This window comes from Silurus aristotelis (assembly GCF_946808225.1).
Source record: "Silurus aristotelis genome assembly, chromosome: 2".
In the NCBI taxonomy this organism is placed as follows: domain Eukaryota; kingdom Metazoa; phylum Chordata; class Actinopteri; order Siluriformes; family Siluridae; genus Silurus; species Silurus aristotelis.
Window position 1 is genome coordinate 35,076,169 of NC_139575.1, and position 16,455 is coordinate 35,092,623.

General features: G+C 38.2%; 1 protein-coding gene across 2 annotated transcripts in view; it reads left to right on the forward strand.

Moving 5' to 3' along the window:
- The window catches only part of LOC310716318 (arf-GAP with dual PH domain-containing protein 1), a 172,388-nt gene that overhangs the window by 140,037 nt on the left and 15,896 nt on the right, over positions 1–16,455 (forward strand). The window contains exon 2 of one of the 2 annotated variants that reach the window (XM_083523370.1): positions 15,281–15,394. In XM_083523370.1, coding sequence (XP_083379496.1) covers positions 15,307–15,394 — 88 coding nt within the window. In that variant the 5' untranslated portion in view covers positions 15,281–15,306. Of the gene's footprint in view, positions 1–14,908; positions 15,395–16,455 lie in introns of those variants that run through there. The other variant, XM_083523369.1, reaches the window with a different exon arrangement.

Here is a 16,455-nt window from a genome sequence, read left to right on the forward strand (position 1 = left end):
GGATGTCTTTGGAGGTGGTAGGTCCATAAAGATATGGTTTACATCATATGGGGTCCACAGCAGTATATAATAATAAGTAAATAATAAGCTAAGTAATGTTGAATGACAAATATTTGTAATAAATATAAAATAATAAATTTTTTTAATTGTAATAATATTATAATTATTATAATTAAAGTTCTATTCAACTAAAGCTGAAGTTCATGTAAATGTTTTACCACCTTAGTCCAGCTGACAGTAAAAGGAAAAGGTATGAAACTGCAACTCTATTAAAATAAAAGACAACGGTAAACAACTTAATAAATTGTGACTTAAATTGCAAAATATTTGTTTTTATGAAGCATAAAATATTTTTTAAAGATTTGAAAAAATGCTATACAATGCTGCATGTACAACGACAACATAGTTCTAATTGTCTTTATATAATATAACTAGCGTAAAATGATTGGTTTCTATTAATATCAGTGTTTGACACATTTTGTATCAGGGGTCCCTGCCCCATGTCTCTATCGCCTAAAGGGTCTTTGACCTAAAAAACGTTGAAGACCCCTGGTTTACATGGTTAGATCTTGGGTAGCCTGCTATAGAGCTCTAACCTTAACCCAAACTAAACACCTTTGGGATAATTTGGAATGCTGACTGCACCCCAGACCTACTCACCTCAAATATATAAGTACCTGATATTTCTAAAGCCCTTGTGGCTAAATGGGCACAAATGTCCAGAAGCACACTCCAAAATTTAGTGGAACATCTTTCCAGAAGAGTAAAGGTTATTATTAGAGCAAATGGAGACTAAATGTGGAATGGGATGTTCAAAAAGGAAATACGACTCTTATAATTATATGCCCACAATCTTTACCCTACTGCTGTGTTTAGGTATCTCCCTAAATATATTCGGTATATGTTGTCTTGTGAAATTGGTCAAAGACCAGATTGCATTTTGTCAAGAAATTAAGCTCAAGCCCAAATGACTGGGTTCGTAATACAAAACAATCTATGCCGTGAAAAATAACAACATAAGCACAAAACCCCCCTGGTTCCACTCTTCCACACCTGAAGCTGAGGCTTGGCACGTTCGATTGGGAGCTCTTAAAATGGCGACCGGGATTCCCTAACACTCTGTGTGCTAATTATCTCTTAGCGATAATGAGCCACAATTTGCCTATTTAAAATGACATGCGATAATTTCAATATGGCATCCTGTGCTGAATGAAATCCTGCAGTGCTGAATTAGTCCTTGCAGTGTTTAATTAATGCCTACAGTACTGTAGGAAGACTGCATTACTGCTTCAGAATTTTGCACAGTGTTGAATTAGCACATAGTGAGGCAATTAGCTTCAGTAGGGTACTACTAGTGGAGCGATAGTGGGGGAAGTAGCTCGGTGGATGAGATGTACTTCTGACTGGAAAGTCATGAGATAACATTTCAGTACCATTCAGCTGCACTGCTGTGCCCTCAGGTAAGGCTTTTAACCCTTAAGCTATGAATAAGGGTGACTCTTAAGTGCCGTAAATGTAAATGTCCTGAGGGTGTTTACTAGCGATGGTAGGATTCACTGATGTGCATCGGAATAAAAGTTAACGATGTGATGCATCGATTTAAAAAGGTGTCCATCGAATACAAGTTGGCATTTGCATTAGTAAAAAACAATATTATATTTATATATAAGGTAACACTTTACAATAACAGTACATAAATAAGCATGTAAGCTAAATGTAACATTTTTATGAACTAATGATGAGTTAAGGCATATACTAATCATTTAACTACACCATGGAACACGAATTCATTTGTGAACAATGGCTACCTTAATAACGTTCATTAGTACAAGTTTGTTAATTTATGTATTAATTAACATTTTAGGTTAAGCTACATGTAAGTTGCTCTATGAGAAAGAATATGAATTAAAAGTGCACTAATTAATACATTAAAAACACCATTGGATGGTGCTGAATTATCCTCCGCATGGCACGGGTGTGTTAGTCCTAAAATTCCATTCTGGAAATACCATTGTGGCTTTTCTACAGCCATCCTCAACAAGACGCTTGGAAATATAACAGGGCTGACATTTGTAGTGCATTGATTGTGCCATTAAAGAATGTTTTGGTTCACAGTCAGCTTAGGCTGAGGCCTCTGGAGATTTCTTGGCTTACAGAGTCTTAACCTTAACCTTTGCCATCCTGATCCAGTTAATACAAGGTCAAAGAATTATAACAATTTGACCTGAGCATATGAAAGATATTGTAGCAGAACTGATCGTTGTATGATTCTGCCCTTAGTTCAGTGGCTCTTGTTTTCATTATGGCTTTGGTAGAATTTTTTTGTCTGTCAATAAATTTAAAGGAAAAAAAAACCCACAATGTTTAAAGGCCAACACAGAGAATATGTGCATATTTGCAGGTTTATTATTCACCAATAAATTTCATCTTTCCACAGTCCATGGCATTATCCAAAACCTGAATCGACTGTAAGAAGCAAAATCAAATAAGACAACTAATATGTCTTATTTTTAGACTCGACCTAATCACTAAAGGTTAAGCATTTAGAAATAACGGATGTCACCTTATGTTTACCTTCACCATTTCATGCCTAGGCTTTCAGTGGAGTCCTAACAATCAATCCAGCTCTTAATACCACTATTATGACGAAACCATCAAGATTATAGAGGAACGCAGTATAACAGAGCGCTGAATCACAGACATGAACAGACAGGAATCTTATACAGTGAAAATTAATGCCTTACTTAAGCAAGAAACACAATGAACCCAATTCAACAAGTCTCCTTTCACTGCAGTCACAGCTGCACCACCTGCATACATCAACGATGTAGACGCATCGATATTATCCTCAGAAAATGACCCTGGGTTTTCTGTTCATTTTTGTGCATTTTTATTCAGTGCATTACAGTTTTCCTGGTGATTTAAAGGCAAATTGTGTGTTTTTGTACAAATTACCTAGCGGAAACTACCGGAAAGAAAACACAAAAGTAAAATGGTTCATGAATAAAAGCTTAACTGTTTTCAACAGGCCGCCTTATAAATATCCTTGTAAGTGTATCTGCAACCAAATAAATGTTCTTCTCCTCTCAGCCATTGTGGAAGGAGTTATTCAAATCTCATAGATATATTTGAGTTTGTGCAGTTTGCTACAGTTGCAGCTTACAAGGCAGACTAGTGAAAATACTGATGTGATTGGACGCCTGATAAGGGGGCCTTGGAGTGACTCAATTGCAGTCTGAGTGGTTAACCTAACACGAGCTTAACCTAACATTAGCCCATGCTGTTCATTTCCTGCTGGCCCTACGGCAATAAATGATGTGACGGCTAAAATGTGATTGGATAGAATCTCCAACCTGAACTTACACTCGTGTATCTGAGAGAAATGCTATGAAATTTGGAGAATACACTACTGGGAATAATTTAATACATATTCATGGACAAAAATAAATAAAAAGGTACGTCAGAGAAGGGTATGCTGGCCCTGATGACCTGCCACTGGTAAACAAGGAATTTTATGTAGCCTGACCTTCATGAATGTTAGAATATTGCTGGCCTGCTCTATATCATACTCATGGTCATTTAAACTGGTATTCCTAGCAAAAACATGCTGGTCCATTTTTTTCAAGACTGAGTACAGATTCATAGCAAATTCTTACATAGAGAAACAACATGGCACTTCTTTATATCGTACTCTTGTGCAGATGGATGCTCTGGTTACTTGTTTCATTTAAAAAAGAAAAGAATAAATTTTTAGTCAAATCTGAGACCTTGCTGGCCAATTACATTTCATCAAGGACCAAAGAAATGTCAAGGTTGACATTGGATTGACTATTTCCACATCAATCACACTTTATGCTGAAGTTCACTTGACTTCATGACAAGCCTATGTAAACTGTACTTCCAAATAATATCTGCTAACCCAAGGAAATTTTATTACAAGTGCAGAGTGACAAATCGTCTTCCAGCATAATTAAAATCTGTTAAGTCTGCTAAAACTGGGTCATGTCTGAGTTCGTGTCTAGGTCTTGGGCTAGCTGCATAGTTAAATGACTTCCAATGTTATACCCCATGTAATCAGTGATCCAAAGCAAATGGGTATTGCAGATGAATGTGTTGACATTTCCTGGTCGTATCTTAACATACAGGGACAGAGAGCTCATTGATGGCCTCAGACCGAACTGACTTTCTCCAATCTACTCCAAAAATGAGCAGCCAGGATGGGGCAGCATATGACTGTTTGTGTTTATCGGATAACGCCTGGCCAGCACGCCAAATGGTGTCATTTTATTTTATTCACTTCATTTGGGTTGAATTGGTCCACACCACTGCACAGATATCCTCAGGTTTGAAAAGAAAAAAAAACTGAAAGAGAATACAGAGCACCTTGACTGCCAAGACTGAAATTGAAATGTTTAGAGGCAACATGTTGACATGATGTCAGTCACTCACCTTTGGATCAAGGATACTCAAGCTATCCATCCCAAATTTTCAGAAATGTTCATGAGTACATAAGAAACAGAGAAGGCACCTGCAGCAAAATAAAACCGTTTTAATACTTTGACCTTAAGATAATCAAGCTGTATATAATCAATATACACCATATGGAAAAACAGTATTTGGACACCTGACTTTTTCAGCCTTATGTGGTTCTACACAATGTTGGAGGCACACAATTGTATAGGATATCTTTGGATGCTGTAAATTTTCCTTGAACAAGAAGATCCAAACTTGTTCCAGCATAGCAATGCCTCTGTGCACAAAGTAAGTCCATGATATGGTTTACATAGGATGGAGTGTAAGATCTTGAATGACCTGCTATACAGCTCCGACCTCAATCCTGATGAATTGGAAAAAAGGCCACCTCAGGCCTCCTCACCTACATCTGTACTTGACTTTACCAACAACCTGTGGCTGAATAAGCACAAATCCTCACAAGCACACTCCAAAATCTAGAAGAGCGGAAGCTGACAGCAGATAGGGACTCCATGACAAATAAAATGGTCAAAAACATTCATAAAAAAAAAAACAAAAAAAACAACTGTCATGTGTTTACAAACTTTTGTAAATAAATAATATTTAATAGCGGGCAAAGACACTATCAGGACACAAGGAACTAAACATTGGAGGTACAAACAGGCAACAAATGCAAATTAAACTGAGTCTTTAGAGACACTGGATTTATACCTTAACATGTCCCCAATTTTTTCATTAAAAAAATATGACAGTGAGCCACAGTAGCACAATTTTTAGCACACTCGTTATCGATTTAATAAGCAATTACTGTTTGTGTGCTTACTAAGATCTTCCTATGTAAATCTTCCTGTGAAGGTTGCTGAAGAACCTAAGAAAGGGTAATATATGATAAACAGTCATCAGTATGCATACATACTTATTCAAACCTCTCATCAGTGACATTCTCTTTCTCTTTATGTCTTAGATGCACATATACATTTATATAAAAATGTCTCGTGACCTTGGAAAGTGCTGCAGAACACACGCCTGGAATCTCCTTATCTCATTTCAGCTTTGTGCTATGAGTTTTATAGTTGGCGTAAGTGGTATTTTAGGTCTCACTGATAACCTTGTTCGTATTGTAAACCACAGCTGGTGTTTTTTTTTTGTTTTTTTTTTTAAGAGAAGTGCTGACCATGAACAATGGAACCAAAAGTTCCCTACAAATCATTTGGATATAAAGTTCCTTAGTAGAAATGACACTGTTATAACTTGCTGGGAGAAATTAGATACAATTCTATTGGTTATTGTTGTAAAGGAATAAAAGCTGAGGCCCAGTGGATGTAAGGGGATTGTAGATAATAATCCTATTTCATTAAAAATATGCAAATTTGATCTAAATGCACAATTCAATCACTCATTGGGGCTCAGTGGTAAGCTTTTCTGTAAAGGAGCACTGGTGGTTGATAAGAGTTAATTGGAAATGCTTCATCAAGGTAAAGAAGTCAAGAAGCTTTTTCAACCATACATACAGTGAGGAAAATAAGTATTTGAACACCCTGCTTTTTTGCAAGTTCTCCCACTTAGAAATCATGGAGGGGTCTGAAATTGTCATCGTAGGTGCATGTCCACTGTGAGAGACATAATCTAAAAGAAAAAATCCAGAAATCACAATATATGATTTTTAAACTATTTATTTGTATGATACAGCTGCAAATAAGTATTTGAACACCTGTCTATCAGCTAGAATTCTGACCCTTAAAGACCTGTTAGTCTGCCTTTAAAATGTCCACCTCCACTATATTTATTATCCTAAATTAGATGCACCTGTTTGAGGTCGTTAGCTGCATAAAGACACCTGTCCACCCCATACAATCAGTAAGAATCCAACTACTAACATGGCCTAAACCAAAGAGCTGTCCAAAGACACTAGAGACAAAATTGTACACCTCCACAGGGCTGGAAAGGGCTACGGAAAAAATTGCCAAGCAGCTTGGTGAAAAAAGTTCCACTGTTGGAGCAATCATTAGAAAATGAAAGAAGCTAAACATAACTGTCAATCTCCCTCGGACTGGGGCTCCATGCAAGATCTCACCTCGTGGGGTCTCAATGATCCTAAGGAAAGTGAGAAATCAGCCCAGAACTACACGGGAGGAGCTGGTCAATGACCTGAAAAGAGCTGGGACCACCGTTTCCAAGGTTACTGTTGGTAATACACTAAGACGTCATGGTTTGAAATCATGCATGGCACGGAAGGTTCCCCTGTTAAAACCAGCACATGTCCAGGCATGTCTTAAGTTTGCCAATGACCATTTGGATGATCCAGAGAAGTCATGGGAGAAAGTCATGTGGTCAGATGAGACCAAAATAGAACTTTTGGGTCATAATTCCACTAAACGTGTTTGAAGGAAGAAGACTGATGAGTACCATCCCAAGAACACCATCCCTACTGTAAAGCATGGGGGTGGTAGCATCATGCTTTGGGGGTGTTTTTCTGCACATGGGACAGGGCGACTGCACTGTATTAAGGAGAGGATGACCGGGGCCATGTATTGCGAGATTTTGGGGAACAACCTCTTTCCCTCAGTTAGAGCATTGAAGATGGGTCGAGGCTGGGTCTTCCAACATGACAATGACCCGAAGCACACAGCCAGGATAACCAAGGAGTGGCTCTGTAAGAAGCATATCAAGGTTCTGGTGTGGCCTAGCCAGTCTCCAGACCTAAACCCAATAGAGAATCTTTGGAGGGAGCTCAAACTCCGTGTTTCTCAGCGACAGGCCAGAAACCTGACTGATCTAGAGAAGATCTGTGTGGAGGAGTGGGCCAAAATCCCTCCTGCAGTGTGTGCAAACCTGGTGAAAAACTACAGGAAACGTTTGACCTCTGTAATTGCAAACAAACAAATATTAACATTGACTTTCTCAGGTGTTCAAATACTTATTTGCAGCTGTATCATACAAATAAAAAGTAAAAAAAATCATACATTGTGATTTCTGGATTTATTTTTTTTAGATTATGTCTCTCACAGTGGACATGCACCTACGATGACAATTTCAGACCCCTGCATGATTTTTAAGTGGGAGAACTTGCAAAATAGCAGGGTGTTCAAATACTTATTTTCCTCACTGTAGCTGATGCAGTACACAGTGTTTCATCAAACATTGATGGGGAAACATCTCAGCATACTAACTGTCTTAGTCTTAAAATGGGATAAGCGCTGAGCAAACTTTGCATTAAAAGATGTAACAAAAATTGTATAGCTGTTCCTCAACCCATTTTATTTTCTACCTGACTAAATACATTACAAATGAATGTTATTTTATTTGTTCAACCATAGACATCTCAAAGAAGTTTTACAGAATAAGATAAGATAAAACCTTTATTTGTCCCACACTGGGAAAATTTCTCAAAGTAGGGAAATTTCTCAGTTACTAAGATTTATCCCTAAATTAGCAAACCAGTGGTGACAGTGGCAACAAAAAACTCACTGAGCTGGTATAAGAAAAAATCTTGAAAGGAATCATACTCAAAAGGGAACCCAACTTCATCTGGGTGACACCGAACGTTTGTATAGTTCCATCATTGTTGCGCTAATAGCCCTAAGCTATTGTAGCAAACTGTTTATATTAATTACCGTCCAAATCAATAATTTTTTTTGTCATTTTCGTTTTTCTGTAAGAACGTTACCCTGTTAAATAATATGACCAAAAGTGTCTCGATCAGCAAGTTAACCAGTTACAATTGATTTACATTTATGCCGTTTGGCAGATGCTTCCTATCCAGAGCAACTACTGTATCAAAAACTGCATGCTAACATGGGTTCATTAGACCACAGACTAGGAATAGTATCGGTCAAAAGGGAATACAATTATAAAGTATTTTGCTGTTTATAGAAATAAAAGAATTTTTTTTTTTGTTGGACAAAGTGCTATTTTTTCGTATTTCTGGAAGAGGTACAGTATGTCTTTGACATTGTTTAAAGATCGCCAATGACTAAGCTGGCACCATTCCCTTACTCGTAAAACCCAACTTGAATACATAAAAAGACATTTAATGTGACGGAGTGTTTGTACAAAGCTTTAGAACATTTCCAATAACATTGTCAAACTGCACTCCGTAGCCCGATCCTACAGTGTCAGTCTAGCATAAAAAGCATATAACAGTCAGAATGGCTTCTCAGCGTGATCACACGTGCGCTAATCCGCCATGTCTGAGCCTGCATGATGCTAATCCACACTTTCTGGGAGTTTCTGTTTGACATGGCAGTTTTTTAATTTATTTGCAGCCATGGCACCAAATCCTTCCAAAATGTACAGCTTAATGAGAATCATGATGCCATCATTGTCATCATCTTCATGATTTAGAACGATGACTTTTAATCTGTAATGAATTTGCTCTGAGGCAGTAGAACAGTGCGTTCTTTTCTAAACGATTGCTTAAATGTGGCAGTTCGCCAAGATTTCTGAGAGGAATTTTTGCAAAACAGAACTTAACAACAGGACCACTACATAGCTACACCGATCAGGCATAACATTATGACCGACAGATGGCGTGAATAACACTGATTATCTCCTCATCATGGCAACTGTTAATGGGTGGGATTTATTTATTAGGCAGCAAGTGAGCATTTTGTCCTCGAAGTTGATGTGGTCAAGGAGGAAAAATGGGCATGTGTAGGGATTTAAACGAGTTTGACAAGCCTGATTTGTAATGTCTAGACGACTGGGTCGGATCATCTCTTGTCTGCAGCCCTTGTGGGATGTTCCCGGTCTGCAGTTGTCAGCATCCATCGAAAGATGTCCAATTAAGGAACAGTGGTGAACTGGCGACAGGGTTGGGTGTGTGGTTAAGGCTAAATGATGCATGTGGCGAGCGCTGGCTGGCCTGTTTGGTCCATTCCAACATACGAGCTTCTGCAGCTCAGTTTGCTGAAAAAGTTAATGCTGTTAATGGTCAATGGGTCAGGACTGTTTTGGCAGCAAAACACAATATTAGACAGTGGTCGTAATATTAGGCCTCATCGGTGGTACAAAGTTATGCCTTGTCAGTGTATGTGGCTAAAATATTTACAAATAGCGTTATACAGAGTGACATGCAGTGATCTAAACAGTTGAGGGTGAAAGGCCCAGCAGTGGTCGCTTGGCAGTGCTTTGATTTAAACTCCAGTCATTTATTATCCAAAATCCAGCACCTCAAACACTGAGATGCCACTTCCAAATTATTAGCTAACTTGATAGGAGAATTCGACTAGCAGATGCTAGAAGGACAAAATTTCAGAGTCTGAGATCATTCTGACGTTTGACCTTTATGGCTAAAGTGAGTTATTTGGCTAAAATATGCTATTGTGACAGGATTTCTGAAAGGAAATTGGAAATATCATGTTCATTTTTATTGTTTATTTTATGATTGTCTGACCAGACATCTGAGAAAACCCGTTTTTAATCACAAATTTGATCTCTAACAGTTTGAGGAAATCGTGGTGGAATTATGCTTTGGAATGGAGGATGAAATGTGAAACTCACTGTAAACACAGGAATCCCCAGAGATCAAAATATCTAAAAGTGACGTTTTTTTTCATCAGATATTCAGTACAGTCCTTTTAATTTGGACAACATTTCTGGATACACTGCAGATTTATGAGTTTTGCATATCAGAAACAAGAAATCAATGCAGTTATTTACCAAACCCCTAGTAATGAGAAAAATCTTGGTAATAGCATGTATGCCCATTATTCTCTCATACAGACAAAACTGTTGAAAGCTTGGGTTAAAAAGAAGCTGAATATAATATGCACATTGTATATGGAATAAAAAATAGAACTGCATTGCTATAAAAACCTGAATTAATAGAGTATCTGTTAAAAGTTAGGAAAAGAATGTGAAGGTCAAAATAAATGACATTTTAAGTTCTACACCTTTTATGTTGCTGATCTGAGATATATATATATATATATATAAAATTATGTCTTAAAAGGTATCCTCAGAGCTATTTTTCACGTTTTGCAAGTATCTTGCAATTGTAAAATGTGCACACTGTATCTCAACCAGGCTCCTTTTCAGAGGTTAATGAGGCAATTAAGTGACTGTTACGTTCAGCCAATTATTTCTCATAATCTTGCAGATTATCCTAAAAATTACATGGGATAATTGAGGCGATTCATAATACGCTGACAAAGGAGGCCTGTTATCCCTCTCTTTTTTTAGCTGACCTGCCGACACGCGCTCGTTCTCCCTGCGGTCTGACCTGTTAGCGTCCTCATATCTCATTCAGTGGGCCTCACCGACAAATCAAGGAAGGCCATTAATTATGGTTTTGTATTCAGGGACTTACCGCATCTGAAAAAGGGATTACCATGGGAGAGCAGTCAATCTCCGAGCATGCTTTTGTGTGAGGAAAGGAGACGGATGCTAAGCTTGCTGGCCCCTTCATTCTGTGTGGCATTATGAATGGGTGTGGTTATGGTAAGATTGATAGGCATAGTCAAGGATATGAATTATTACTGATATACAGATTTTCTTCTCAATGGAGTCAATCAGTAAAATATATTTTTATTGTTCTTAGCTGACAGGATTGAAGCTGATATGATCTTTTGCTGGCGTAGCCCATCAGCTTCAAGATTTTGGGTATCGTGTGATGCTTTTTTGTTCATTGTGTTTGCAAAGAGTGATTATCCGAGTTACTGTTTCCCTTCATTCATCAGCATGCCATGTTCTATATTCATATAATTATTTTCTGCATTGTGTATAAACAATACAGAAGATACAACACTCAATTCAGCTTATCTTGGACCATGAACCATGCCAAAGTAAAACATCACAGTATATCCCAAGTCTATATAGCAATAATATCCTTAACAATGCAAAGCGATAAACATATATGATGAATCTGGGTTTGATTCCTAATTGTAATTAACTGTAATTTAAATTCTTTTAAGTATAAAATACCTTTTTAATGTGTTTTGCATTTTTATAGCTGGAAAAAAATAAACCTCAATATAGGCACTAAATGTGTTGGCTGTAAGGTACCACAGTGTCCTGGTTTTATTGTTATTATCTATTATATTATGCCTCTGTAGTTCGAGTTACCTGATCAGGTTTACTTCAGTGGTTCTTATTTCTTTGTCTGAGCGCCATTCTCTGAACAATACACAATTAAATTGGAAATTGGACTCAATTGTAAATTGCCAACTCTTCCTCTTTTAGCCTCTGGATTCACTTTCAATCGTAGTACAGCAGCTTCTGTTTTTGTTTTTCTCAGGGGATCCTGCACAGAAGACCCTTTGGCTGTGTTTCTTCACTCAGGTGTTCCAGACTGCGCAGAAGACCCTTTGGCTGTTTTTTTCCATACACAATGTTGTGCTTCTTCTATATCCAATAAACAAATTCATAGGCATTGCTAAGCAACAAGGTTTTTTGTTTGTTTTGCTTTGCGAAATACTGGTTTTTATGGAGATTTTAACTCTTTTTTTGACTCAATAATTGAATGTATAAATGAAAAGAATCATTTGTGTCCTTATGGGGCAGTTGGTAGTTTAGTAGTTAAGGCTCTGTGTTACTCAACGGAAGGTCAGGGGGTCTGGTATTGCAAGGCTGCCACGCTTGGGGCCCTTAAGCAAGGCCCTTAAGTGCTCCAAAGACGTTGTATCACGGCTGACCCTATGCTCTGACCCCAGCTTCCTAACATTGCTGAGATAAAAAATAATTTCACTGTACTTTAAAGTACATGTGACAAATATAAAGCTATTGTCTTGTCTTTTTTGTTGTTGTTGATATAATGCATATCTCAGGATGTCTAAAGATTTCGCAGTAAGTTTCTTTACACCCAACACTGGCTTGCATGTTAATATTGGTGGATTTAAACCGTGATTTTTTTACACCACGTAATCGTACCTTTAGAAAGTGGAGAAAGTGGAATATGATGTACGTTTCAAGGCATTCCATACTTCTGCCTTTCAATCGAATCATCCAGAAATATTTGTTGAATTGAACGGAAGATTGAGCAAGAAGAAAGGCACATACGTGACATAAGCCTCCTAAAAGGCCATTTCCGCTAATGGCCATCCTAAGCGGCATTATATATCTGCCAGGTCTGCAGAGCTTTAAAATGTCACCGTCTATTTGCATAGAAATGACACGCGGCGCTGACGCCGACATTTCATTATTTATTCGCTCGTTCAGTTCATTTCAGTCAGTCAGGATCAACTCCTCTGGCTGATGTTGAACAATGGGCCGTGGCATTACTGCACTCTTTTCTGCTCTTGCTCCCCCTCTCATTCTCTTTCTCTCGAGTACGCACGGAGACGGCGCGAATGAAAGCGGTACATCCTTCCCCGATTCTCTCATTGCTTATTGCGCACCAATAATTGAGAATCGAGAACTGTTCTTTCCTCTTCGTTCCTCTTTCGGAGAGCGACAGCACTGACGCTGCCAAGGGAGGCTGCATCATTTAGAGTTGCTATGGTGACGCCGTTACCGGGGTTCCTGCATCCATTCCTTAGTAGTTTGGGTTTCGCGACAGGACCAAACGGCACCGACTGTCGGTTTGCGCTTTCATGTCTTCGAAATTAATACACGTTTGAGCCTCTGATGATGGAGATAAAAGGCGCTGGGGTTTGCACAGATGCATGTTTGTGATCGGTTCGGGTTTTCTTTTTTTTTTTTTTATCTCGGTATGTTTTTCAGGGGGATATTTCAGACTTTGAAAAAGTCTAAATATCCTCACACTGCAGAGAGTGCTTGCCTTGTGCTTTTATTCGTGGAGGTACAAACCTACAGCGATAAATCTATAAAATTCTCACACAAAAACACAAACCATCATCGCATGCATAATGCATTCCAATGAAATGATATTAGGCACATAAACTAGCTTTAAACTTGTTTACTTTTTTTTTTTTTTTTAAACAGCATGAAACCTGAAACACATGAAATATGTTTACACGGATGTGCTCAGCGGTTCTGCTGCTTTTCATTAATCCTCTTAGAGGTTGTGTGCCATTCTGACAACACCGGTGGGATATTTATAGCATGGGTTCAATAGAGGGGGAAAAAAAAATTCAGCAATCTCAAGCATAAGTAACGAGGTTTCGCGATTAGCTCCTATATACAAAAGAGACAGTGCCTTCGTTTCTCACTCATCTACTGTAGTGTCCAACATGACACTAATGAGAAATCTACTCTGGAAGCAGTGGGGACTTTGGTGCAAATCTTGGAGTCAAAGTACCAGGATGTAATACAGCTGTATGACAGAGTTGCACTGAGTTACAGCACAGCTTCTAGATGGTGATCTGCAAGATGATGAGAGTATGGTATTAGCCTGAGAGATTTGAAAAACTAAAAATGTTGAGCTGAGACCTGGGCAGACAAATAAACCGAGCCTGTGCTGCATCAGTCCTTTTAGGTAGGTTCGTTCGTGTGAAGTAGGAAGTCGCAAATTGGATCTGTTATAGAAGAAGCAGGTTGGTAATAATACTGTATATATATACAACAAAATTATAATAACCAATTATAGAGTAACACTTCTTAAAATAAAGTGAAAGTGCTAATTTATTACCTATTGATGCAATGTGTATTCAACGTCACATTCTGATATGCTGCAATTTTCGAAGTAGGAATTCCTAGGCAACTCTTGAGTTCGGAAATTACGAGTTTACAAGCCTTAGTTTGAATGCACCGTAAATCCCACTAGTGCTGCTTCGTGAATGCATGTAGATGAAACGACAAAAACCTGATCCATAGCGCAGAACATTAACCACAACCCACAGCAAAATGATCATCTGATATTTTAAAACAATGGAGTGAGAAAAGGAACTATCACCATGCTTATTTTGGACAGAATACACAACCAAAGACAATGGCTTAAGTATTATTTAGGTAATAGTAACTAGAAGGATTTATTCAGTATTGGTATCAAACATTTTGTCCTGGAAAATACGTAGTAAATGAGAGATCATATTCACCTGATGATTTGCTGCCATCTAGTGGTGAACAAAGATATCATGATTGGGTGATATTCTGCAGTTTTTAAAGGAATGAACCTAAAGATAAGAAATTTATGCACACTAGTGTGTATACCCAGTAATTTATGAATGAAAGCAAAATTATGAAGGTTTTGACCTTTTTCTTGTGAATATATTGGTTCCAAGGTGTGTAAAGTGCAACGTGAAAAACACGTTTTACAGGCTCAGATTTAAAGACGTTTTTACATTAAACTCAACAATCTTCATGCTCATACATTGCGCATGCATCTGTGGGTTTTTTAGTGCTAAAAATAATTGTAAATTGGGTCAAAATCAGCATGAAATTGGTGCAAGCAGCGCGCGCGCTTCTCGGTTCTGCATGCGCGTTTCTGTTTCCGAGGAACAGCAAGTTAGAAACCCCCCCCCCCTCTCTCTCTCTCTCTCTCTCTCTCTCTCTCTCTCTCTTACTTCCGAGTGTTTGCATGAAGAGGGAGTGTTTTGTTTTTTGTTTTTTTTGGAGAGTCAAACACTCCCTATTTGGCGGGGCTCGTGCGCAAATCGCGCCCTCCCTCCACCTGCGCGTTGCGTTCTCACCTTTAACGAAGTGACCTGAAAAATCTCACGTAAAACTTTTTTTTTTTTTTTTTTTTTACTTTTGCTCCTCGCTTTGGACAATTTTCGGACAGTTTTAAGGACACGGGTGGATTTGCAAAAAAAAATAAAAAAAAAATAAATAAAGGACATCTTGTGTACCTACGCCGCTCTCTACCTGTTGGGACTCGCAAAGGAACCGCGCACGCGCGCGCTTCTACTCCCAGGTGCACCCAGGGCGCGGCAAGTGGGGGAAAGGAAAAAAAAACAACAACAAAAAAAACAACAACACGTGCGTGGTCGTGTCATGGCCGTGAACGAGAGGGCCGCGCGAGCTCTGAGGGACATCATCAAACGGCCAGGCAACGACGTCTGCGCGGACTGCGGCGCTCCCGGTCAGTAAGGTTCACGTGCTCGAGCGTAAATGTGTGTGCGCGCGCGCGTGTGTATGTGTGCATGTGTATCCATGCATTCGCTCCTGAGTGCGTGCGTGCGTGCGAGTTTGTAATTGCCTTAAACTGGACGTGCATAGGTAAGGTCACGTGATCAACCTATCCAAAGTCAATACAAATCTTGCTATACACCAAGTAGTATAATTTTTTTTTCCACAGCCAGTGAAGCAAAACACAGTTATTTCTCTCATGCATACTCATGCATACTTTCTTTTTTTAAGATTTAATAAGATATGCTTCAAAAATGGTTAGTTTATAAATGTGCATGTGACATAAAATAGAATTTGATTAAACTATTAATTATGATCTGATTTAGCAGCATGTAGGTCAGTGATTCAGCTGTCAACCATTAACTCTCTGGGTTATTTTGCTTGACATAAACTTGGTGTTTTATTTCTTTTATACCACAACCACTGGGACCCGGTTGCAGTTTTTAATTAATAAAGGGCTCAATTTTTTTTTTTTTTTAAACATTCATAATCGTAATATTATGGAACGTACAAGTTCCTGTGAGTACATGATAATTACCCTCAGCAGCCTCTCTTTTTTTTTTCCCCCCCTTTTAAAAAAAAAAAAAAAAAAAAAAAAAAAAAAAGTTGTGGTATATTAAGAAACCAGCAAATAGTGCAAAGGTCCTGTAGGGGGAAAGGTATAAGTGCTGCACCTGGAGACTCTTTAATATAAATGTTCCAAAAAGGCATATTAAATGTGGAATGTCTGCCATCTACGTTATAGAAATGTAATCAACATCAACTTCTCACCAAGATGTTTTATTCATTGTACTTCATTACAGAGTTTTTCTATCCTTCTTACACCTCATTAGTTTGCCAACCATTACAATTTGTAATTTATTAATGAATTATTACTATTTTATGAAATCATTTTTTATATTATTGTTTTAGAAAATCGTAAAATAGGTCAAAAGTGCTTATAGGAGATACACAATTCAATCACAAAGAAACTTGTACGTCGCCTGAAACTATGTTAGGTTTTCACACTTCTTT